This window comes from Phalacrocorax carbo, chromosome 6 (genome assembly GCF_963921805.1).
Source record: "Phalacrocorax carbo chromosome 6, bPhaCar2.1, whole genome shotgun sequence".
NCBI classification, from domain to species: Eukaryota; Metazoa; Chordata; class Aves; order Suliformes; family Phalacrocoracidae; genus Phalacrocorax; species Phalacrocorax carbo.
This window is the reverse complement of record NC_087518.1, coordinates 982935-1008298: the sequence shown is the minus strand read 5'-3', so window position 1 is coordinate 1008298 and position 25364 is coordinate 982935. Positions and strand designations below refer to the sequence as shown.

Here is a 25364-nt window from a genome sequence, read left to right as displayed (position 1 = left end):
ACAGAAGAAGAAACAAACCGGCCATGGCAATGAAGGAGACTTCAGCACCCATCCCTCTGGCCAAAGGCAGGCAAGAATTTGTTGTATTCCTAAGCTTCATGCGCTCCCTGATAATAAAAGCACTTGAGAATTTAAACCTACCTCTTCAGGCACAGGCAAGCAACTTTTTAATGTTAGAATCACCTAGCACATCTCTCTGTCCATTTTCATACTGTTGCCCCGTAAGATGGTGTTTTGCCTTGTTGAAGGGATGCAGAAGTGAGATGAAGAGCACGAATGAACTTTTGAGGTGGGGAGCACATTTAACAGATGACCTTTAGCATCAACCATCAAATTGAGTTCAAATAATTGCAATTTGAAGGAAAAAAGCTGACAGTGACTTGATCATGGTCTCTTTACATAAAAATGCACCATATTTCTTTAGTGCCATATCCTCATTCACTTTGATGTATTATCATTCCCTGCTCCTCTTGATTGCTTTTCAAAAGTGATCTAAATTAATGTGAATTGGTAAAGGGTAATTATTCCTACGAATAATTAGTGCGTGCTAATAAATGCAAATAGGACAAATGCTAAGTTTTACCAGCAGTGACAGTCCCTGTTCCTGAGGCCTGCTCCGGTAAAAGGGCACCTACTGAGCTCCGGCAAAGGGACAGGGAGGATAGCTGCATCCTTCCTGCAAGAGCAAGGAGTTCCCCCGTACAGCAAAGAATGACAGACGCAGAGCTCATGCTTTTTGTCCAAGGCACAATCTTACCAAAGAAAGGCTGGGTTTCTCTTAGCAAAATCCTACAGGAATCGATATTACTAAAGGTACGTGATACTACAAAAAGAAGAAGATATTACCAAGGAGATGACAAAGATACTACCAAGAAAAAGAAGTAGATGCTGCCAGAGGCAGAAAACGGAAGGTTGTACTCATAACGGGTCTCTGTCATTAACTCTCACTGTCCTGCTCCCGCTGACGGCCACGCAGAGCTTGGTGCCAGCAAGCACCGGGTCCCTGCAGGGCCAGGGCAAGTGGCCAGGAGCAGGAACCGCTTCAATCAGCTCAGGCACTGCCACCAAACGTGGCACCGCGGGCTGTGCTCCACAGCACACCACTCTAGCACCGCACCGCCCAGCCAGTCCCGCACATTGCCCCAAGCAAGCAGTTACCATTTATAATTTCCATTAAACTTTCTTAAACTGAATAGCTTCACACAGCACTATTTAGAGAGACCTCCAGCATGCTAATTGGATGAAATGGCACACAAGAAGAAACATTTAAGTGCCTTCTTAGCAATAGTAGGAAGCTCCACAAGTAAAAAGTAAGATCCTGCTTAAAATAAACAGCAGTTCAGAACTCTCTCCAGATTGCATTTGCTACATCCTCAAAGCCACAACAGACGTTCTGGCATCATGACGGGAAAGACATTAGTGAATTATGTGAAACGTTTTCAATCCAGTTGGAGTCCAGCCCACCATTATTTTATTAGTGCGCTTTTTAAGAAGTTTAACATGTAACAGTATAATGCATCAAAAAGGGCTATTCCCCCCATCTTTTGAAAAAAAGACAAAAAATTCAAAGCCACACACACAACCTTCATATTCGCACTGTCTGTGCAGATCTTGTCAAAGAGAATTATAAACATGGTGCAGCCAAATTAGCAAAAAGCGGCATAGAAAAGAGATTCAAGATCATCTGTAAGGTTTTTTTAAATCAGACAGTAATTTATTAGAGGCTGAAACACTCTCAGGTGGTGCTCCCCGTTTTCCTGTTTCTGTCTCTGTGACCTGGGTATATAAGCACTCTCCCTTCCCCAAACGCTTCCCCCACAGCACCTAAAACCTAAGATCTTGCACTTGCCTTCTCTAAGCCCGAGGTCTCAGAAGCTGCCTGGAGCTCCCATTCACCCACAGGGCTCCGACTTCAAAGTCATCTCCTGAAAACACACTGTCTGCTACGAAAATGCAAACATGCGAGAGAGCCTAGATCTGAGCAGACTGATTTGCACTCACCATTTCCGTAATGCTTTAAACAGAAGAACAATCACACAAACAGGAAATCAATTTCAGTATGTTTTACACTTGTATTCTGTAGTTATTTTCTTTAGGAAAGAACAACTGGTTATCAGTGGTGGGCATAAATACATCAAGATCCACCTATACTCCTATACATGTATTTAACCAATTTTGTAGCTTAAAGCATGTTTACTGAGAGATTTAATGCTTCTGGTTTTATTACATTAAAAGGTGGTGGATGGAACTTTTTTTTTTTTAAACAAGCATGAGTTCTTCTCCAAACTGCAGTAATGCATTTCACAGCTACTTACTAACCCAATTTTGACCTGCCTCACCTAGAATGGTGAAGCAGGGCAGAAGACGCTGATATCCACCCAAGCCAGTGCATTGCTCAGAGGGAGAACCAGAGCACCCAGCAGGACACCGCACCTCCTTCTCCAAGGAAACTTCTTGGGCTGTTGTTTTAAAATTATAATCAAATGCCAGAACAGGCTGCCCAGAGGGAGCCACAGCAGCTGCGCAAGTTGCCGAATATCCAAATAGAAGGGCCCCGATGACCCAAGGCATCTGTTCTTATCAGCTCTGGCAGAGCTGGTCGTGGCTCAGCGCCCAGATGGGGAAGGCAAGGTCAGGGCTCAGCAGCAGGGAGGCAGCGCGGTGACCGAGAAGCTGCAGGATCAGGGGGAAATCTTCAGAAGGAGGAAGGCAGAAGGGGAAACCAAGGAACCATTTAGACTGACATGTCTTTGCTGGGAGCACCTCATGGACCTCCAGAATGTCCAAACAGGGTTTCTGGAGGCCCTCCACCAGCCCAGCCCCACTGCTGGGGGCCAGGGCAGCTCAATCAGGCTGCCCAGACCCATGTTGCATCTGGTGCTGTACATCTCCAAAAACAGAGTTTTCACAAACCCTCTGGGCAGCCCACTCTAGCATTAGATCATCATTTAAAAACAAAAATCAGGTCAAACAAAAAAACGCCACATTTTACTGTAAGTTTAAGCAGAATTTGTATTTCAGCTTTTGCCCACTGCCTCTTGTCCTTTTATTGGATACCACCGATGAGTCTGCCTTGGTCATCTTTACTCCCTCCCATCAGGTATTTATGCACATGGGTAAGATCACCCTTGAGCATTCTCTTCCTCAACCTCAACAATCCCAGCCCTCCCAGCCTCTCCTCCTGCAACAGATAACAGCAGTCCCTTGGTCAAACTTATGGCCCCATGCTGTACTTGCTCTGGTGTGTCCATGTCTTGTCCTGGAGAGTCCGGCACTGGACCCAGCACTCCAGATGTGTCTCACCAGAGCCAAGCAGAATGGAAGGATCACGATCACCTCCCTCAGCCTGCTGGACAAGACCTTAACACAGCCAGGATACCGTTAGGCTGCTTTGTCGCAAGGGTGCATTGCTGGCTCACGTTCAACCTCTTCTCCACCAGGACCCCCAGGCCCTTCTCTGCAGAGCTGTTTTCCAGATGGTCAGGCCCCTGCTTGCCCTGGTGCCTGGGGTTGCTCCTCCCCGTGTGCAGGATTTGGCACTTCCCTTTCCTGAACTTCACGCGACTCCTGTGGCCCACCTCTCCAGCCTGTTGAGGTGCCTCTGAACATCAGCACAACCATCTATCTGGTCTATCAACTGCTCTGACTTCAGAAACACAGCAACTTCCTTGAAAGCATCAAATATTTCAGGTGGAAGATTGCTGCAATGATTGCTTTCTTCACCTAAGACACAACTGGACTCTAAGAAAAGTTTTATGATTTCTCTGAAGCAATTTTTTCCTTAGTGTCTTTGTGCTTCCCTTTGCTGCTGCTGCCCCTTCTACTCAAGTTCAGGCTTAGTCTAAGAGCTAATAGTTTTTCTTCATACCATAATTTCCAGCTGCTGAGGTCAGGCCACACATCACTTATTACCAAGTCACCATAGAGTAGAAATCCCCTCTCCTCTGTGCTGGTGAGACCCCAGCTGCAGTGCTGCGTTCAGCTCTGCAGCCCCCAACATATGAAGGACAAGGACCTGTTGGAGCGAGTCCACAGGAGGCCATGAAGATGATCTGAGGGCTGGAGCACCTCTGCTCTGAGGACAGGCTGAGAGAGTTGGGGGTTGTGCAGCCTGGACAAGAGGAGGCTGTGGGGAGACCTTTTTGTGGCCTTTCAGGACCAGGAGGAGGCCTACGAGAGAGCTGGAGAGGGGCTTTTTACAAGGGCATGTAGTGACAGGGCAAGGGGTGATGGCTTTAAACTGAAAGAGGGTAGGTTTAGATTAGATGTAAGGAAGCAATTCTTCACTCTGAGGGTGGTGGGGCACTGGCATGGGTTGCCCAGAGAAGCTGTGGGTGCCCCATCCCCGGCTGTGTCCAAGGCCAGGCTGGACGGGGCTTTGAGAACCTCATCTAGTGGAAGGTGCCCTTGTCCATGGCAGGGGTTTGGAACTATGTGATCTTTCAGGTCCCTTCCAACCCAAACCGTTCTGTGATTCTATCACAGCACACAGAGCACAACAGCCAATGCAGCTAATGACGCTGCCTTAAACAATATGATAAACACACATGCTGATGAGCCAAGGCACCGCTGCTTTTCCATTTGTGCGCCCCCATGAATGATGGGTTGTGAAAGCGTCACCCATCATCCATCAGACTGAAACCTACTCATCAGGCCCAGAAAAAGCAATTCACATTTCCCTCTCTCATTCACAGAGCAATAATGGGTGTAAGAGGAGATTTATGCCACCTTCTAAATTCTTTGCTAAGCAAAGTAATACCCCTGTAGCTCCTGTAACAATTCGGTTTTACAAAGGATGTCTACTCAGTTTAGCACATGGCAGTACAGATGTCAATCTGATTTCCGGGAAAGTTAAAACAGGTTTAGCTTGGATCCATCACGTACCTAACCAGTAGAAGTAAAGTATGGAGGAAGCACACCCCCGGTGTCATGGCCTCCTTTCAAGAGGGAAGCTTTGCTCAGCCTAGGAGAGACAGGACTGGGGAAAGACATGGTAACAGTCTTCCCCTGCATGAGGGGTTGTTGTGCGAGGGTGGCTGATCAACCCGTCTTTCATAAGCGCCGAGGGAAACACATGAACAAGTCAGCTTCTTTTTACAAAGTAAAATTCAGTTTAAACGCTGGGGGGAAAAAAGCACTCTAATCAGAAACAGTTAACAGGCAAACCAGGGAGGCTGTCAGATCTCCCATCACTGCAGGTTTTTATCAACAGATTAGATGAGCATCTGTCAAAGATGCCTACGCTGCCAGGAAGTTCTAAAGATACAGAAGAGAAACCGTTTTTTCAGGGAAATAACACACGGTTTAATAAGCCAATGGATAAAATATTGCTTTGAAGGGAGGAGGGCTGGAAAGCCTTTTAGGCGAAGCAGCCTCTTCCATAGAGCCAGGGGACAGCCCGGGCATTCTCCATCCTCCCCAGCGCACGGGTGGCCAGAGCTGCCGAGGACAGCAGGGCTCCGGGGCAGGCCTGGCCGCCATGCCGACAGGCCCCGGCCGCCATGCCGGGCTAGCCCTGGGCCCTGGCAGGCCACAAAACTCCCCTGGCAAACAGGAAAATAAGAGTCATTGGTACAAAAAAGGTACAGCTAATAATATTTTAGTGAAATAAATGTGAAACTTCTCCCAAGAGTTGTATGCTGCCTCTCAGAAGGAGGGGCTGGGGGGTGCCTCATTCATCTGAGCATACAAAGCAGTCGCCAGAGCTCTCAAGGCCTTTATCATTTTGATGGCCTTGTGCTCATTCCCTTTTTGGGAAAAATCACGCATAATGGCCTTTAGGGAACTAATTAAGTAAAATAGGCTGAAGCCGAGGAAGGCAGCAGGCTAGGGACAGATGAGCCAGGGAAGGCAGAGGGCATGAATGAAAAACATCTGAGACCCTTACAAATAATCTTTTTTTTCTAACAATACTGGTAATTTTAAGATCAAAATTGAGATTTATACTTTCAATAAAAGTTTTTATATGTAAATTATGAATTAAAATATTGTCACTTCAGTGAGAAGGTAGAAGACTGCATATTAATATATTTCCCTGAAATAATGTCAGTCTATATGTTATGTGACTATATCTTATTGGGGATTAATTCAACCTCTTGAATTCAGTGAAAAATGTCCCTTTAAGTTAGGAGCCTTTGACTCAAACCAACACAAAGTGACTGAAACAAGGTAGGTAAGTTACACAGGCCTGTTTTGTTGTCCAAACTAAGCCATAGATTTCTTTATTATAAGCAAATGAACTTTAAAATACATGGGGTTTGTCCTAACAATTTTACTGTAAGTGCTGCTAATGAATTATTTTCTCTCTCCATCTCCCACCAAAAAACGTTACAAGATCCCTTTATACAAATTATGTCCAATAATAAAATATCATAGCTGGAGGCAACTTAACTGCTGGATGAAGAACAGCTGTATTATACAGAGATATAATTATGTTTTAAAGAAAAGATCATCATCACAGAAGTATGATTTTCTATTTAGATTTAAAACTACTGAACAAAATCGATTCCCCACGCTAGTAACAACATGCGGTCTCAGTCTCCTTTAGAGCATCTCCACATTTCTGGCCGGCTGTAAGGGGAGACGCACAAGCAGGCTCGCTCATTCACAGGGCTGCGGGGATTCAGCCGAAGCCAACGCATACTGATCAGCTACCGAGAAACAGGACGTCAGCAGAAACCTTCATAACCACCTTACAGCGTTTTCCACCCTGCCCGGGACACAGCCGCTTTCAGCACACTGATTCTCGTAAGAGAGAAGGAACAGAAAACACAGCATTATTTTACAGCTGCAGTGGCCAGAAGAGCTTAGCCCTGATGCATACCAAAAGCTCGTGTTACAAGAGGTGATGCGAGTTCCCTTTTCATATTGCTATTCTGCTTTCTCTCTGCATTTCCTCCTCCTGCTTTTAGCTGTCCACTGTACTCAGTGGTCCGTCCTTATTTGATTGATATTCATAAAGGACTGAAAGAGAGGCTGGGGGACCGCAGAAGATATCCCTGCCAACAGATTACCAGTGAACTGTCACTCTGAAGTGTAAGTGATGTATATTTACATTAATCATTTTGTCAAAAAGTGTTTTTCCCCATGGAGCATCATATCTGCATTTTTCAGCAATTAACTACAGCCTGTTAAATAGGAGAGAAAAAAAAGGGGCGGGGAAATCAAAGGGCTGTTATTCATCTGTGACGAATTTCAGAAAATCTCTTACTAAAAAAATCTCTTAACAGCCCAGCCAGCAACAGGAAACAGGCACTGCTCAAGAATGATGGGGAAAACAGGGGTTATAACACAAACAGTAGTTTCAGCACAGTATCAGTTACCAATTTTAAAAAGCCCAACACCAAAAGCCATACCCATATGGTACTGAGGGTTTGAGCTAAAAAAGAGGGTTCAAAGGCCATTGTTATTGCTGGCACAGGACAACACAGCACAAGAGCAGGCCCAGCAGCCCTTCCTGTCCTGCTCCAGCAGCTGCCATAGGCACAAAAGCTTCGACCCATTTGGGGAACATCTGTCACCAAAACTGCCAACCCGGTCACTTCGAGTTGTAGACTACTGCTAGCCAGTACCACGATGCTCGCGGCTTGAGGCACTTCACCATTTTGGATACAGAGCCACTAAGGAGCCACAGGACAGCTCGGCACTACTTTAAAGTGAGCCAGGGAGCGCAGAGTGGGCCAGGACCACCGTGCCAGGAGAGGAGTCAGTGGCACCACGGGGCTGCAGCTGCCGAGCCACCCACCCCACACATGCCACTGCCCGGCCTGGAGCACACTGCAGTGGATCTCCCTCCATCATTCTGTGGCAGAATGTGTTTTCTCAAACAGACCTTTAACTGGCCAAACAGCTAGAGATCATTTTCCTGCACTGACAGACCCAGGCACAAACCCTTGACGAGGAGGATTTGGGCTCAACGCGCTGTGGCGCTACCAAACACCCCCTTTGACTCCACACGCCCAGTTTTCACAGCTCATGTCAAGGGACCGGCCGGCGCCAGGCACCCTGACAATCTAGTCCACCGTCTCAGCGCCTGGAGGTAAAAATGAAAGTGTCCTATCTCACTCTCACATTGCAAGACTAGGTCACCATTATAGAAAAATGTTCAGTTACTATGGTGACGGGGAATAGGGAAAAAAACCCAACTTAGATTCATGTAAACACAGGTTTTCATATGCAGATTGCAGTATTCTGTACTTCCAGTTCACACCGATTTATGAATTTTCAGTTATTCAGCCAGCAAAAACTGAGTGATTATTTATAAATACAAAAGTTAAAGTTCATTCCTAGATAAATCACTAACAAAAATAGGCCTGAATTTATCATATATATTATTCACAATGACTAATTCACTCATCTCCAGTTATATGTTGAAATCCCATCATGCTAATTTTAATTACTTAATTTAGGGGGCAACTCTTCCCTGTTTCCCTCATCATAAATTTGTTTACATACGTATGTCTGTTTTCTGCCCTTTGTGGTTAACACACATAGTAAACATGGAATAGATGCTTTTAGTGAATGCTTCCAAAATTCACTATATTCAGCTTTGAACTGCTGGCCTGAGGGCAAAATCCATACTGATTCATAATGTTTCAGATCTTTAAGCTGAAACTGAACATTCATAGAAAAATGAAAATGGTCTGAAACAGTTTTGGCTACCAGTTGCAATGGCTTTTAAGTTCTAATGTCCTGGCACCAGTCATCCATTCTTCTCCTTTTCTGAGCCTTTTCAAAATCGGTTTCCAGGAGCACACACAGAAATAGAAGTCTCGCACCCCAGATGCCTGCCTACTTCTCTTGCCTATTTTCTACATGAAACCTACCAGGAGACTGCAGCTGCCAAGGAGGAATCTAGTCCTACCTCAACTACCAAATGAGTTTCTGGAAGATTGGGAATCAGCCGGACTCTTCCCCCGGTGGCCAGCAATGCTGGTTCCGGCCGCTGCTGCAACAGCCAAAAGGCACAGAATACACACCGGAGCAGTACCTACCACCAGCCCTTCCAAACAGTTCAGGTTTCTCAGCTTCCCAGCTCTTGCACATGCACGGCCGTGCCCCTCCTAACACCAACAGCTACACCCGCACCTCGCCCCCACCCGAGCACAGCCGAGAGCTCACCCACCCGCTTGCGTGGTGCCGGACACACCGGCCGTCAGCTCCCAGAGGAGCCGCTCTGCCGCCGCTGCATTAACATCCTCTGTCGTGTTGCATGCTCCAAACACGCCACGAGGCTCCGCACCAGCTGAGGCCGGGATACAGCACTCTGACGTTTTATCTCTATTCGGTTTACCTAGGATTTGTAACTTTAAACATTCTTGTATTTGTCCTATGAAGAACACCTGTGCAAATAGGCATGCAGTAAGCCATCGTGCGGCTCCGGATGATGCCGGCACAGGAACCCTTCAATAACTCAGCAGCAGCAATAAAAGGCCTCATATTATTCTGGCAGTGATACCAGGCAGTCCACAACCAGATGGATGTATTTGTAAATAAGGCAGATCAGTTTTGTCAGGTTGTAATTGGTTTTAGAACAAGCAATTCCCACGATGACAAACAACAATTAAAGAGCACAGAGCTCCCACAGCGTGCAACACTGAACGGCTTTTACAAGAGGGATAGAAGCAGAGGAGAGCAATGGAAGTGCTACCAACGATACACAAATGGTTTCATCCTGAGACAGGCCTTACGATGCCACCTAGGAGAATTCCAGAAGGAAGCAGAACTTCTTCCACCTCCTAGATATCTGGTGCCCATTCAAGCTGCCAATGGAGCCACAAACACACACCTTGCAATACAGGACCTGAAAAGATCGCCTGTCCTTCCATCTTGGCAAGCCATCCGGACAGCAGGCTTACACGGAATCGGTAAGCTACTGGGAACCATGAGAGACTTCACACAAAGATGCTATCAGGACAAGGAGCTAAGTTCTTTCCAGAGAGCTCTAAACACGTGCAGTCTGGTAAAGACCCCCCAAAAGCTAAAGAAAAGGTCACTGAAGATTTTATTTTCTTTCTTTCTTTCAAAGGCATATTGTCATCATGAGTTTCTGCAGGCTCAATAGTTAGTTTGGTGGCCACAAATGTCCGTTTTTATTGTCATTGTCAGGTACACCACGGACAAGGACACTGCAGCAAACACTCACCAGTGACAACGTGACCAGCCTCCACATAAATTCGTGGCTTGCTGACAAGAGTACCCACTCTGGGAACCAACAGGGTAGCCAGGTCCATGCCTGGCTCTCACACACAGTCACAGGACTCGTGAGGAAAAGACCTGTGACTATACCCGTGACCAACCGCCACTCTCTCGTGGAGCTTATCACCGCAGCTTTGTGCAAACCAGCTGTCTGAGCAGCTGGACTGCCTCCACAAGACCATGCTACGGCCGATAAACAAGGGTCCTGTTTCACCACATTCAAACCAAAAAGCCAGTTCTGCTAGTGTGCCTCATCTCCAATATGCTGCCTTAAACCCTCAAGGCACTACCCCTCTTTGTGAATCTCAGGCATCACCCACTCCTCAAGCAAGACAGCATCATTAACCTCGCTCCCCAGGTGAAGCCTCACCACTCAAAGCCACAGCACCAGTCCACTCTCAAGCGTGGCACAGGAGTCTGGAGCGCAGACCTGGGTCCCGGTTGTGCCCTACTCCATCAAGGAGATACCCCGGGCACGGCCACTGCTCCCCACAGTTCCGCACATCTGTGGCACCCAGATGGACGATGTGTTCGGAGGCAGTAAGATGCACAGCTAGCTGGACCCGTGACCTTCAATCTACAGTAAGAGAGGACATTTGCCACGAGCCGTCAGAGCCCAGCGGCGCATCTTCTGAGGTGACTGCAAGCACATTTGGGTCTGGAAATGGAAAATGGCAAACAAACATTTGTATCAGCGTGAAGCAGTTTTCAAGAAAGCTTCTTGAATTTATTCTTTTTTAATCCCCAATGAAAAGTTTAATTCTGAAGAAGTTATCCTCTGGTTTTGCAACCTGCAAAGTTATCTCCTTCCGCCCAGTGCCTCAGGAGAGGTATGCCATCTGCTATACGTTCCTCTCCCATCTGACACACATTCAAAAAACGTTTGTAAAGCAGTAGGGAACTACATCAACAGCGCAGCCCACGAGATGTGTGAGAATGCCGGATGATTAGGAGGAGAGGCAAACAATGTGCATTTCTTTTTTCCTCTTCTTCCCACTCACCCTTAGTTTTGAGCTGACCTCTTACATGAAACAGATCATTGTTATTCCAACAGTATCTCAAACTGCCATCCCACAAGAACAATGACTACATGAGTACTCTTTTTGTTATGGTTTCGTTTTCAGGGGTTTATATTATGACATTTTCACTTACAGCATGTTTGCTTATTGTTTCTTCAGGGATTTCAGCAAGGGTAGGTCAAGAGCATCGGTCACTGAGCAGGAAAAACTGCTTTTAAAAATGTGAATCACTCAGAACATCATCAAGCAAGGATGTTGAAAGAAACAGATGTTTGGAAGAACCTGCTGCTGAGAGCCTGCTTAGCAACTCACTTGATATACTCCAAGTCAAAACTGGCTCAGCGCTGCTATTTATTTTTGTTCAGTTTTTGCCACGCTTCCTCAGGTTTTTCCTGAACTACCTGAAAAAACACAGTTACAGTGGAGATTCTAATTTCCAGTTTTATTTATTACAACAGCAGAAGTCCCATTCATTTTAGCAGTAAAAAAAGAATAGGGGAAGACAAAAGTCCCTACAAAACACTGGCTGTATTCAGTGGAAAGGAAAATAAAGGATGGTTAAAGGAAAATCTGGCAAAACAAAAGGTTAATCTTGCCGAGTTTCTGCATGGCCGTTACAGTCATTTTGAAGAGCTCCAACTAGGATGTCAATGGTCTTCCAGTTTCCTCCGGGTGCAACACTGAACATACGCAGACCTTCACACCGCGCTTGCACGCCGTTTGCTGCAGAATGACCGGCACACTAGGCCTGCCTTCTCCACTTCTCTCTGGCTGATGTACATACACAGTCCTAGCCACAAAACACCGTTCAGTTCCACTGAGGTATGAAACAAACTGGTTTCCATCACAGAGTAAGGCCAGCTGGCCCAAATTACCCATATTTCTGCACAATACCTAAATAACTCACATTTTCCCACCCACGATGGATGTAAGTGCAGATTGGAGCTTGCTATCTCCCGGCACAGCAGTTCACCTCTAACATGCGAGGTTACGCATTACTTGCGCCGTGGCGGTGAAGATCCACGCATTTGTGCACCACTGGCAGAGCCCTGCCCCGAGGAGCCAGCAGCCTCAGCTGAAAACAGGAAGCGGCAGCCGAGTCGAGCAAACGGGCGAGAGGCAACCAGGGACCTCAGTGTGACTTACCACCGCAGATCAGCCCATCGGACGGTTTTCTAGACCTCACAGAACAAAGCAGCTTCAAACAGAGGGTTAAAGGAGAATCACACAGCTCACACACTGCCCAGTTGCTGTGGCAGCACAGAAGACACATCCAACCTAAGCAAACAGCCCGTGCACAGCCAGTTTCTGGTCCTCATGCAAAATACAGAGTTCAAGGGCCTGACTTCTATTCCTGCTCCTAATTACCACCCTCTTGCCCGAGTCTCCGTGCCTCTGCATCACCCCATCAGCTGAACAGGGAGAATGCTCCTGCCTGCCTCTTGGAAGCACTGGGAAAATAAAATCACTAACACTCAAATGTTTTGAAACTATTGCGTGGGTATGCACAGAAATGACAGTGTTATTTAGTCCAGTGGCCTCTCTGAGCATTGCTTTGATGCTGCAGGGAAAACTATAACATATCCAGCCAGTTGTGTAATGCTCTACATAGGGATAGAAATTGTTTTCTGATCTCTCTAGCAATCACATTCCACCCTGAAGCATGATATTTGATTGTGCTGACCTCAGCACGCTTAACTGTACACAATATTGACTGTAAAAGTACTCAGCCCTTTTGAAAATCTGCCCATCTCCAAAAAGAAACAATCATTAGGCAACACTGCAAAATAAAAACACGCCACGACAGCCCAGCCTATACTTGGTAGAGTTTAACCCTACTGAGCAGCAGCATACAAACAACTCCCCAGTAAGAAATGAGCACCCTCTTGTGCACTACATCACTGCTGTGTGACAGAGAGGCCTTTTACCTACAGAAAGAGAATGGAGGAGCCTTTGCCAGAGTTCCCACCACTGCCCGTTTTGGAGGGGTAGATGCAGGCAGTCTTCGGTCCCTGCTGTATGAGAAGCAAGGTGAAGGATTCCCGGACTCATTTCTAACCCTGCAAGGTGCATTGCGTGATCCCTCACGCAGGCAGGGATTCTGGCGCATGATCTCAAGGGCATGAAGTGCCACACACCAGAGCCGATGGGAGATACCCTATCCGTTCAGGAGGGCCTGCTTCAAACCCACAGCACCGTGTTTGACAGCAGCCAAACCATACTTTCAAACAAAATTCTCCATCTTTTGGCCAGAGCAGGACTTTCCCACCCCTTAACAGTCATTTAGGGTATGCTGTCCTGCCGGAGGAGTTAGCACATCCTCCCAAATAACAAAGAGGTGAGAACAGCTGCCTACAATAACATTTTCTTAGAAGACTCAATATATCTTCATCAGCTAACAGCTTATCTCCTTCCAGTGGAGGTCACTACCGCTAAGTGGTCCACAGCATCCTTCCACAGACGCCATTGAACAGACACCCCCATCCGACTTACAAGGTCCGGAAACACAACTGCACGACTACGTCGGGTCACATGCTGCAACAGCAGCATAAATCTGAGTAACTAATCAGCTTCTGAGGGCAAACAACTGCAGAAGATGGGGAGCTTAAGAAAGAGCTGAATGTACTCTCAGCTCATGGCAGGATAATCTTGCTGAGAGTATTTCTCCCTCCACTAACTGACCAGCTAAACAGCGCCTTTCAATGCCATCATACTGCTTTAGCGTATCCCTTCCCACTGAGGTTTGCAGAAAGGTCAACAGCACTGTTCCCATCCTGTCCCGAGCTACAGCCCTCTGCTCCACACCGCACTCCCGCTCCAGGGCTACGCTCCCAAACAGGACTCGTCTGAACAAGGCTTCGCCCCCTGATCACCACCGTCTAGCAATGCAACTCCAATCTTCAAGCCCTCTTGCAGCTTTAATCCCGGTATGTTGCCAATACTTAGTGGGATTTTTTTTTCTCTCCAGATCAGGTAAAAGTCTGTAGCTTTAAAATTTCAAACACTAACAAGTTGTCCTGAATGAAATATCATTCAGGCTCTTCCCAAATACCAATTAACCTTTTTTCACACAAAGAAAATCTTGAATTCTCTCTAGAGCCGTTGCCAACACAAAGCCTTAAACCGCCACACTAATGGTTTGATCTCAAGTTCTTACTCTTTTATGAGGAGTTCTGTAACCAAAATGATTAAATTATAGTGTCATCACAGAAGTAAAAATGAAAAGGGATGGGGGAATATTCAAATGCAAACTTCTTCCCAAAAACCAGTTCATTTAAAGCCACTGGGTCACTAACATTGGACAGCAAGTCCTACTTATTGCAGGACCTGGTCTGAGCCAGAAGCTTTAAACATCACCATCAATTTAAAAAGTAACTGCTGTGAGTTCCCTCAGACCTCAGCTGCTGGCACACTGTACGCTTACATAGAAGCTCTTCTGAAAAGCATTCAGTCCATCTGGGTATGCCAGCTCTCACCACACAGTAAGGCAGAATCCTAGACCCCTTGGGTGAGAGGGAAGCATGTTCATTCCATAGCAAGCGTTTTTATTTCCATGAAACAATTATTGATCAATCAGTGCATTTAACAGAGAGAAAAGCGCTGCACACATGTAAGGCCAGCAACCTAAAATTATCTAACTGACAGTCTTCAGCTAAGAAATCTGTTCTTCAGGTCACCTCTAGATGAGCCGCAAGCAGCAGAACATCACCTCAGGCTCTAACCACACCACAGAATAGCCTCAAGACCACAAATAACTCTTCAAACAAAAAAGCCAATCAATGCTACAGCATCTAAAAGAAAACCAGTCTTTGGGGCTCTTCCATGGTGAGGGGGAAGCCACTGTCAGGGACTTCTGCTGTGGGCCTCCAATGCGCGATTCTGTTCCCCAAAGCAGGACCTCAGAGGTGAAGCTGGTCCAGCAGATGGAGGAAGGCAGGGGAAAACAGGGCTCCCTTTTCCCTTAGGAGGAATCATTAAAGCCAGACCTCTGTCTCCTGATCTCTGGTCAGTTACATGGTTTTGTATCCTGTTTTCTTTTTAAATATTTACTCAAGTACAAGCAAGATTGTAAAACGACACCGAGTCTCACCTAATCACTGCTGTTAGCTTTGCTATCTGAATAATAACCAAAGCAAGAGCCATACAGATAAAATCCTCACCCTAGAGAGCTGTAGCCCTGAGAGTTCCCAAGAGCAGCAGGATTAGCAGCCACCCAGGGAGGTGCATCCCCTCTCCTCTGTTTTACAGACAGGCCACTGAGGGTCAGAGGCCAGGAGGGACAGAGCTAAAGAATCAGGGATGCTCACCTAAGGAGCAACCTCGTCTCCCCTCTCATCTGCCTGAGAAAGCAAGAAACTGTAGACAATTTAACTCCATGGTCGCTCTAACAGAAAATTACTGAGCTTTCCTGCACACCTGCTGTTGCTGCAAGATGGAACAATATTTTATAGAGCTACTTTGAGAAGCAGATGCATTAGAGTGACTGTAATCCCTTGCCACATACATGACTCTTCCTCCAAAGGCCTAGGTGAAAAAGGAAAGTAAAACCTTTTTTTTTTTTTACCCTCCCTCTTCAAAGCTATTCTTCAACTCCAAAGGAAAGAACAGTGAGACACACTACTGCAAATGCTTTTCTGAAGCTGTTGGACACAGAGAGGCTGCGTAGTTTCCCCAAACTCTCCAGATCCCAGGCTAACCGCCTGCAGCACCAAACATCTTCATGCAGAACCTCCCCTGAATGTCAGCTTGGCTTCAGCGCTCAGGGAAGGACATCAGCGAAGCTAACAAACAGTTTTGTCATTCTGGGAGGCACATTGTTTTAAGGCTGCTCAACAGCACAATATACATAAGCAAGAGAATCTGGCAGCCATAGCTTTCTCCCACTTTCCAGCTCCCTGGTCCCCCCAATCCCTTCCAGGCCAGGAGTTCCCAAACTGGGGAACGCAGGCCAGTACAGACAGACACCCACAGCCACGTCCGAATGAACACACGAGCACCAGCCAAGCACTCCTGTGATTCTCCTCTGACGGGGTGCACCCACAGAGCTAAATCTGGGGACCCACCTTCTAGAAGAGGCACAGGAATTATAGCGACACACTTTTTTACATATCCTTGGTTTTAAAACAAAGTGGAATATTTAAAATAAAGAGGACAATTTAACACAGAGGGGATGATTTAACACAAGGAGGATGATTTAAAACCTCTCCCTCCCTGCCATGGACGGGATCCGAACAGCTGCCTCCTCACTGATGAGCAATGACCACACTGGGATAACTAACAAGGCTGTATATTCCCCAGCCTGGCATGCGAGGGCTGCTGTGCTGTTGATGCTGCCATTTTTCACGTGAACTCTAAAACCAAGCTGCTGACCGCTCACGGTCATTAAACGGCAGTGAGAAACACATCCACCCTATCACACCAACTCGATCCCAGCCCAGGGACTCATACTACAACTACACAAACACCCTCAGTAATTTTATTTCGATACTCCACTTCCTCTCCTAAAACTGTGTTGCAATACGCTGTTCAGCAGCTGCCGCCTCCCAGACTGCTGCAGCTGTCTTCCAGAGGTGAGAAAAGGGACACCAAAGTAAGTCATCTCAGGCCAGTTTTTCAGAGAAAAGCTTACAAATCAGGCTCTTGGAGACGTGAGCAGCTCGAAGTGCATCCAACAACCACAGGCACAAAGCGGGAGCACTGGGTGAGGAGTGGAATCCCTACAGAGGTCATCAGTGACAAGCACGAACCATTATTACCAGTTGCGGCATGGGCTCACGCTGTTTTCTTTTTTCTGTGTCCTCCCTTGCTGCTATGATACATACCAATAAAATACACAGAGGTGGGGCACACACAACACAATGGTTATTAATAAGAAATATTCAACTTCTGTCAAGAGGAAGGTTTGCTGGCAGCTCGGCAAAAGCCTTCTGGGATTAAATCAACGTTCAGGATTAAACAGCCGCCCAGGGTGTGAGAAAGGGGAGATTACTTCATGCCAGTTTTGCTGGAGAGCGGCATGAGAGACACGACTGCACACGCCGCTGCGCCCCTCTCCAGCCCCGAGCCCGACGCCAGGCGTTACCTGCTCCAACCGCTCCGGCACCGGCCGCCTGTCAGGAATATGAATGCCTCTGAAGTCGGCAAATGCATTTCAGAAGGTGATTGCTGTTGCTGCCGTGGGTGGCAGCTTGACAAACAGCTACTGAAACAAAGCCAAATTCAGGCAAGAGAAAATTTAAGAGCTCGAGGGGGAGGGTTCCCCCCCACCTCAGTGGGCCAGTAGCAGGGGAGAGTAAATCCTGCTCCTGACAGATGCTGAAACTGTGCACACAGAACTTAAAATATTACACCTTGCAGAGGCTTATAAATATCTGTTAAGCACCTGAAGCGCATTTGGTGCTGCACTCCTACGGCCCTTAAAACCCTTCACCTGGAACCAGGACTAGCTACAGGCCATGAATAAGTGTTGTAAGAGGTTTTTACCATTATCAGGAAGACGGGTAGATTGGTAAATAATGCCTGCTGCACCCAGGTACCTGCCAGCTATCAGAAAAGAAAATAGCCAGGCTTACAAGGATCAAAATACCCCTCTTTTCTATCGAAACGCAGCCGTCAGCTCTCCACAGAGGCCTCAGACCTCAGCTCCTGCACGCCACCAGCCACGTTCTCAAGGACAAGCCACGACCTCGGCGCTGGGCTCATCGTCAGGCACTTCTGACCACAGCTGCCGGCAAGGTGGCTCGCAGGTAACGGAGAGGCTGGAGACCCAGGCCGCCCCCGCTGGAGGCCCTGCTCGCCGCGCACACAAGCCGGAGGAGCGGCAGAGGACACAGGGACCCGCTCGGGGTAGGGTGCTTTGGCCATGCACTTGCCACACGCTCGCTCCTCCTGGTTCCCACAGGAGGACCCCAGCTCAGGGACACAAAGTAGCCTCCAAAGCAGAGCAAAGCCCCAAGGAGGCCTCTTCCCCACCGTGCGCTTCCAAACACAGCTGGATTTCATTTTTTTAATGCATTAGAAGAAAGTCACCGTAATGAAAGAGATCCGAACCCAAGCCTGACTGCCGGGCACACAGCCTCGCCGTGGGAAGCGCAGGCCCTGCCCCGGGACGTCGGCTGCAGGAGCTGCCATTGTCTTCCATTTTAGACAGATGCTCCCACGTGAACAGGGGCGTTTGAGAAGCGCAGCTGCTAAAGGCAACTTCTGCCCCGCTGCAGGGGTCAGGCCACGCTAACGGGCTTTAGCCCAGAGCTTGGCTTCCCCTTCCCTCGCACGCAGCAGAAGCGCAACCTCCCACACCCACAATCTAGCTCCGTGGCAGTAGAAGCCAAGGACTTGGACTCACCAGAAGCGAGTCCTGCAAAAGGTTTATAGCTTGTCCCTTGGCCGCTTTCTTTGCCAGCTTCTCTGTCTTTAGGAGAGCAACGCTTTGCTGCTTATCCTGCCAGAAGCACCTCCACTCTGCTGTGTTTGCTTAAACAGCCTCAGCTGGGGCCAGAGTGCTGCATCTTACAAGGAAAAAACACTTCAGTGATGTCACCTGTCTGTTTTTAAGTATCACCCCACATTCTGCTAGAAGGCCAGCCCACACGCTTTCAGGCCTCCATCCAGCTCCCCATCTAAATGGGGCCACACACCTAGAGGGTCTTTGGATTTAGCAATGTCTTGCCAAGCAACAGCAGCCACGGTGCCTTGGCACGCTCCGCTTCCACGCTCTGCACCAGTGCCACGAAGCCAACCATCCGGGGCCGGCGAGGCAGCGCCCGGGGCCGTGCCCGCGCTCCTGCCCCGGCGGGCACGCAGGGCTGGTGGCGAGGCGAGAGCGTTGGGCCACGTACTGGCTGCGTCTCACCCAGAGCAAGGCGCCCCAGCACACAGGTACACGCATCCCTGACCACTTAACTGCAAGCTGGTGGCTCCTTCTCCTCTCTGACTGCAAAGGAGGCCTGAATCCAAGGCATTTTACGAAAATCCATCCCTCCAGCAACTACACGTAGCTGCTGATGGCCAGTTGTGTGCAGGAGCCTGCTGACTCAGTTGAACCATCCCAGCCTCCACCAAAGAGCTTGGGACTTTAGCTTTTCAGGAAATATCTCTGATAGATTGAATTTGTTTCCATTAGAGACTGCCAATTAGTCTTTATTATGAATCACGTATATACTTCGCTATTCTCTGCACATGGCCCTCCCAGTCCCCACGCAAGGAGGTCTCACATAAAACCCATCTGCCAGGACGATGCTATCAGGCCCCACTGAGGAAACACAGAGGATAAGCAGAAGAAAACAAGTAAATCTATATGGGAATCAACCAAATAGGGAGCAACACTGAGGGGTTATTCTGAAGTCTCACAGTAGAAACTAGATCAGGTTCATCAGCTATCTGTTGCAGACGACTCCATCGAAGCCAATGGAGCTATGCCAAGGCATGCCAGCTGGCCCTCAGGTCTCACTTCCCCACATTTTGTTAAGCAAGACAATTAAGCCAATGGAAATTTTATATCAGTTTCTGTGATTAATATTTAGCAGTTTCCTACCAGCCTGTCCAAAGGGATGGAACTTTCTTCTCTTTTGCACAGAACCATTTCATTAAATGGGCTGTCAAGCTTAAGTCTGGATGTCTCCTCCAGATGGGAGCCAAGCTTCTGTCCTGAGCAAGCCACAACCCCAGAAAATAATCTGGTGTGGGAATTTTCCCAAAATTTTCTGAGCAAAGCGGAAAGAGAGCAATAGGTAGGAAATGAGAACAGACATAAAAGACGGGACGCAGCTACTGCAATAGAAAAAGTAAAATGAAGCTAACAAGTGATGATAAATTAACCTAAGCTGCAGTTCTACGGAAATGGGAAAACACACATTGGTTTCCTTTGGCCTCAAGGTTTGCAAGCCTTTTTGATGTTTTTATATGCTAAATCCATCAAAACTCTAGTTCTATTATCAATTTACACAGCAGCTCAGAGTCCTAGAAGTGCAAGAAATCATCCCTTTACCACTATGCAGCCAGATGCACCATTTGAAGACTACTGTCTTTAGGATCACCAGGGATGCTTTTCACCTGCCAGCCACATGATAGAAGATGCTATTGATTCACAGCAGTCTTCCTGCCAGCAGTAACCAAATAGATCATACAATGACCTGAATCTTGCAAGGGTTAAAGAAAAGCTTCAGGAAGCAATATGAAATTAGCCAATCAACACAATGCCCAATTTTCTGCAAGATTTACAATGCTGTACCAGAGAGTGTCACATCTACATAATTAGAGCTGGTTAGTTTTGCTGCATTAAAGCAACAAATCATGCATTTGACAGTAATGAGGAAAAGACATTTATTTATCTTCTGGCCAGATAGACCAATTAAAATTGTACGTCTGAAAACACTTGCGTTAAATTGTGCATCTAAGGATCTGTATTTTGCAAGTACCTTTAATGTGACAGTTGTAAATATGCAGCCACATCTTTATTGGCATTTACTTTTAATGCAACCGTTCCTGTCTGCAAATCTAAGAAAGACAAATAAGAAAACCTGCCTCCTAAAAAGTATCCTTCATGTTCTCTTCCTGGTACCATCAAGCAAGCACCTGCTGCCAATCCCAGGGCCAGCTCTCCCCTCTCCTGACAGCTGAGGAAGGACGCAGATCAGCAGCAGAAGGAAAGGACAGAGCCACGGCAGGATAACTGACAGGAGAGACCACGCCACGGGAAGGCGCCTGTCAGCGTGTTCAGGAGAGGTGAAAGAGAGAGGTCCCCACGCACGGGCAGATGGCAAACGCTGCGGCGAGCTGCAAGGACAGCCAGCCTGCAGCAGCCGCAGGCAGCAGCGATGAGGTGTTTGCGCTCCTACAAACAGAGCGGCACTGACCCAGAGCCTCAGGCCCCCCCTGCATCACTACCAGCACTGTGCAGCCGTGCCCAGCTATCTGCCCCCCAGCCCGCTCTGCAACCTCCAGGCAGGGCACGTGCAGCCGGCGGCACGCACGCAGACCTGCGCGCACACCCTTTATCTCCAAAGCAATTTCAGGACAACTCCTTCCCACCATGAGAAAAGCAGACAATTCTCCAGGGAGGGAAAGAAGATACAGAGTCATTATGGCTGATAAATCACCCCTGTGCACAAAGATTATTCCCCAGTTAAACTCTACTTATGCCAATCAAGCTCCCCACACAAAGTGTGGGCTCATCGATTTTTTTAACCGAGGCTGCAGCACCCCGGAGCACAGGAGGTCGGGGCAGGGCTCGGCTCCCGCGCTGCAGTTATTGACAGGCTGTCCATGAACCATTCGGGGTCTTTGCTCCGCTTCCCAACAGCCTGAGCAAGAGGGCTTTCAGCAGAACTTTCCTAAAAATCAGTCTAAGCAACATATTCTTTTTTCCCCACCGTGTTATTCCCAGTTGTCTGTCAGGATCCTCTACTCATACTTGGGCAACTGAGGGGGTTTTCATACACCTCAGGCACTGCTAGATGGTAATTGCCTCGCGAGAGCCCTGGGTGCTGGCTGACACCTTTCACCTTCCAGGCTGCACCAGCCAGCACCCCGACCATCTCCGATCCTCTCTGACATCTATCTTTTAACTGCATTTTAAGTGCACCTCTGCTGTGCATTGCTTCCACTTCCACCCATGCCGATGGATTCCCTGGAGTTCACATGCAGGGTTTTCCACCTTTCTCCCTGATATTTTCTTGACCACGCCATGGGGACCACCACCGTGCCATGTTCAGATTTCAGCCCCATCCTCCATAACAAAGCATCACTTCTTCAAATTTTCACCTTTTAGCATCTTCATGCGTCAGCTCTTCCATGCCAACATTTGTTTGTTAGCTTCCCTTGCCGCCGCTCCTTTTCCTTCCCCATACTTCTTTTCCATTTTAGTCTTTCTCTGGAGATTCAGGTATCCGACTTCACCAGCGTAGCAGGGGTTTAGATATGAATAGAGTAACGACTAAATCCCTGAAGGAAATAAACAGGGTATCTGGGATAATGAGGCGGCCTACATGAAATCCCTAGGTTGAGCCAAGAGAGATCAGGCCCTGCAGGAGGGGAACCGAAGTGGAGGCGGGTGTTTGTGGTCACTGTCACAGCCTCAGAAGAACATGTAGATGATGATAAACCCTCCCCCATGTCAGGTTTTGCTGACACCAACACCACACAGATCTGTTGCATTTGCACATCCTCGGCAGCCGGTCCTCCTCGGGTCCCTGCTAACGCAGCCACCAACAGTGGCGCTTCACTACGCCTTTCTGCCCAGTTACATGTTCTGCCACTGCTCCGGCTTAACGATGAAGCACAGGCTCCAACAGACCTCCGCGCCGACTCCTCTGGAGTCGGATGTTTATCATCCTCCGACGCTTCAGCAATGTGGGAAGGTCAGAGCCGCCTTGGTCCCTGCAGGGAGGCGACAGCCAGGGTGACGGCTGTCAGGACACGGCCACGAGCGCCAGAGCCCCTTCACCTCACCGAGGTTTCCCCGAGACCACCTCGGTGCTGTGACGGACCCGCCGCGGAGCCGCCGCCACCTCCAAGGCAGCGGGCGGGCAGCACGCGCAGACGCTGGGGTCTGCCTCCTCGGCCTTGCCCCAGCCTCAGCCACAGTTAAGCCCTGACAGCATCCGAAGAGACCTTTATTCAGATGAAAATACAGACTGAGTACCCTAAGTCAGAAAACTGATGTTTCTGGAGGTATAATTAGGCACAGAATAGTACCAAGGAAATTATTACCAGCCCAGCAGCAAACTCTGTCTGCACTCCAGCTGCCCAGAAAAGCGGCCCAAAATGTGATCGCTGTGGTGCAATAAAACACCCTCATACATAACCCCAGCATTAACTGTCCAACATATGGAAACCATGAGGCTACAGAAGTCGGGCCAAGAATGATCACGGCAAATGAGTATTCCAGTTACAAACAACAACAAGAAAAAATACTGGAGATGCCTGCAGCAAAGCTTTTGGAACAGATCGGGCCCAGTCCTGCCTCCAGCTACCCCTCTGCAGCCCCAAGCACCCGAGAAGCAGGAACCGCCCGGCCCGGGACATCCTCGAGAACAGCACGGAAATGTGGGACAGGCTCTATGAATAAACGCAAATCCCCTCCCCTAAAACAGAACAATACCACAGGCTAAAAGAATATTTCATCGGCTTAACTGCAGGGTGCAATAACATCAATTTGCCCAAATTACACACGAGCAGAAAGGTAATTGGCACTGAGCAGAGCATGTTGTGACTGTTACATCACTCTTCGCAGCCAACTACAAAAGACTGAAATGCAAGAAAGTAAACAATGGCACGAAATCAACAGACAGCCCCTTCCCCAAAATCCCTCCAGCTGGCATTGCACTGCAGCATTTCCGCAGCTACTTTTTCAAAGCCCTGTATGTGCAGACAAGACGTCGCTCGAGATCCAACACGCCAAGTGACCTCCGGAGAAAACAGGGAAGCCGTTTGGTCTGCACATTCACGGGTTAATTTGCAGAAAAGCTATTCAATAGTGTTAAATAACTCTGTCTTAACCAGAGACTTCAACATAACAAAATGGTGACTGCACAGCTTTATAAAACAACCAACCGAAGGGAGATGGGAGCCAATTTTATATAATAGCAGGGGGACTCAAAGGGGGCGACTTAATGAGAAGGCATTCAGCAAGCGGTTAAGTATCCTTAAGCTGAAAGTGGGAAAAGGAATTGTCATTAACTAGCAGAATTAGGAACCGCTGCAACAACGAGCAGATTTACAAGCTGCAGTTATTCAAAAATACCAGTTAATGCAGTTTGCTAGTGATACTAAAACTCCTATTTTTGTAACAGGGAGACGGCTACACAGACTAGGTTTTCTTCTGCCTGACCGCAGGTGCTCCAACACAGCCTTTCACTGGACTGCAGACATCTGTGGTGTGCAGGGGGTACCAACTTTTCCATAACAAGCCTAAGTGCAATAAGAATTAATTTGGAACCTGGTACTTGATGCGTGGGGGTCTCGGTAGACGGAACCTTTCATTATATTCTCTGACATTTAGAGACAGGGCGCCGTGCTTCTCAGGTCTCCATCCTGCAACACTGGGACTTGCATAATAACGATTCTCCCCCTCGAACCGCTGGGCCCGAGGCACGGCGAAGGTCCTTACATAAGACCCGCAAAACCAACGCGCCCCCTCGCCAGGGAGGCCTCCCCCCGCCAGGGCTGCTCATGAGACACCGGGGTCGGGCACACTGTCCCCTCCGCCCGGCGCCCCCCCGCCAGGCCGCCTTTAGGTCGGGTCTAAGAGCGCGCGCGGGGGCCGGGCGGCGGGCGAGGCTCGCCCGGGCTCCCGCGGCCGGTGCCCCCGCCGGGCCCGGGGCCGCTCCCCGCCCGGCAGCGCGGCGGGGCGGCTGCCGGCTCCCGCACCGCCCCCGCGCCCCCTCCGCCCCGCACCGCGCACAAAGGCGGGCACCGCAGCCGTGCCCCGCCGCCGCCCCGCAATGCAGCGGCCCCGCTCCGCACCTTTGACCTGCGCCTCGTAGTCGGCGATGATCTCTTTGTCCTTCTTGAACTTGCCCTGCGATGACATCTTGCGGGAGGGCGCGGGCTCCGCCGGGACGCCCGCACCGCACCGCTCCGCGCCGCCCGCCGCCTCACCCGGCCGCGGCCCCGCCGCCCGCGGCTGCCTTCATTGGCGGCGCCGGGGACACCGCGCACCGCCCGCACCTCGGCGGGAGCCGCAGCACCGCCCGCCCCGGCAGCGCAGCGCAGCCCAGCCCAGCCGAGCGGAGCCGAGCCGAGCCGAGCAGAGCCGAGCCCAGCCAAGGCGGGGCCCTGGCGCCGCTCCCGCGCTCAGGTTGCGCGCGGGGAGGGGCGGGGCCGCCGGGAGGGGCGGGGCGGTGTCCCGGCGCCCCTTCCCCTCCCCCTTCGCCACCCGCGGGCGGGGCCGGGGCGGTCCCGCGGTCCCCCGGCCCGGGCGAGGCGGCGGGGGCGCGCGTGGGGAGGGGGCACGCCGAGCGGGGGGGAGGTGGGGAGCTACCGGCTGGGCGCGGCCTCGCCCCGTCCCGCCCCGGGCCGGCGGGGCGCGGCTCAGCTGGGCTCGGCCCGGGCCGGCCCGGCGGGGCGCGGGGCCCAGCGCCCCCCCGGGCTGCGGCGGCTCCCTCCGTCGGCGCGCAGAGCCGTCCTGCGCTCCCCGAGCATCCCGTG

General features: G+C 49.3%; 1 protein-coding gene across 3 annotated transcripts in view; it reads right to left on the bottom strand.

The window, feature by feature from the left end:
• The window catches only part of SRGAP3 (SLIT-ROBO Rho GTPase activating protein 3), a 129829-nt gene extending 104790 nt beyond the window's left edge, over positions 1–25039 (bottom strand). The window contains exon 1 of one of the 3 annotated variants that reach the window (XM_064453403.1): positions 24681–25039. In XM_064453403.1, coding sequence (XP_064309473.1) covers positions 24681–24747 — 67 coding nt within the window. In that variant the 5' untranslated portion in view covers positions 24748–25039. The remainder of the gene's footprint in view (positions 1–24680) is intronic. The other 2 variants (XM_064453402.1, XM_064453404.1) reach the window with 2 other exon arrangements.
• Positions 25040–25364: the final 325 nt, after the last annotated feature.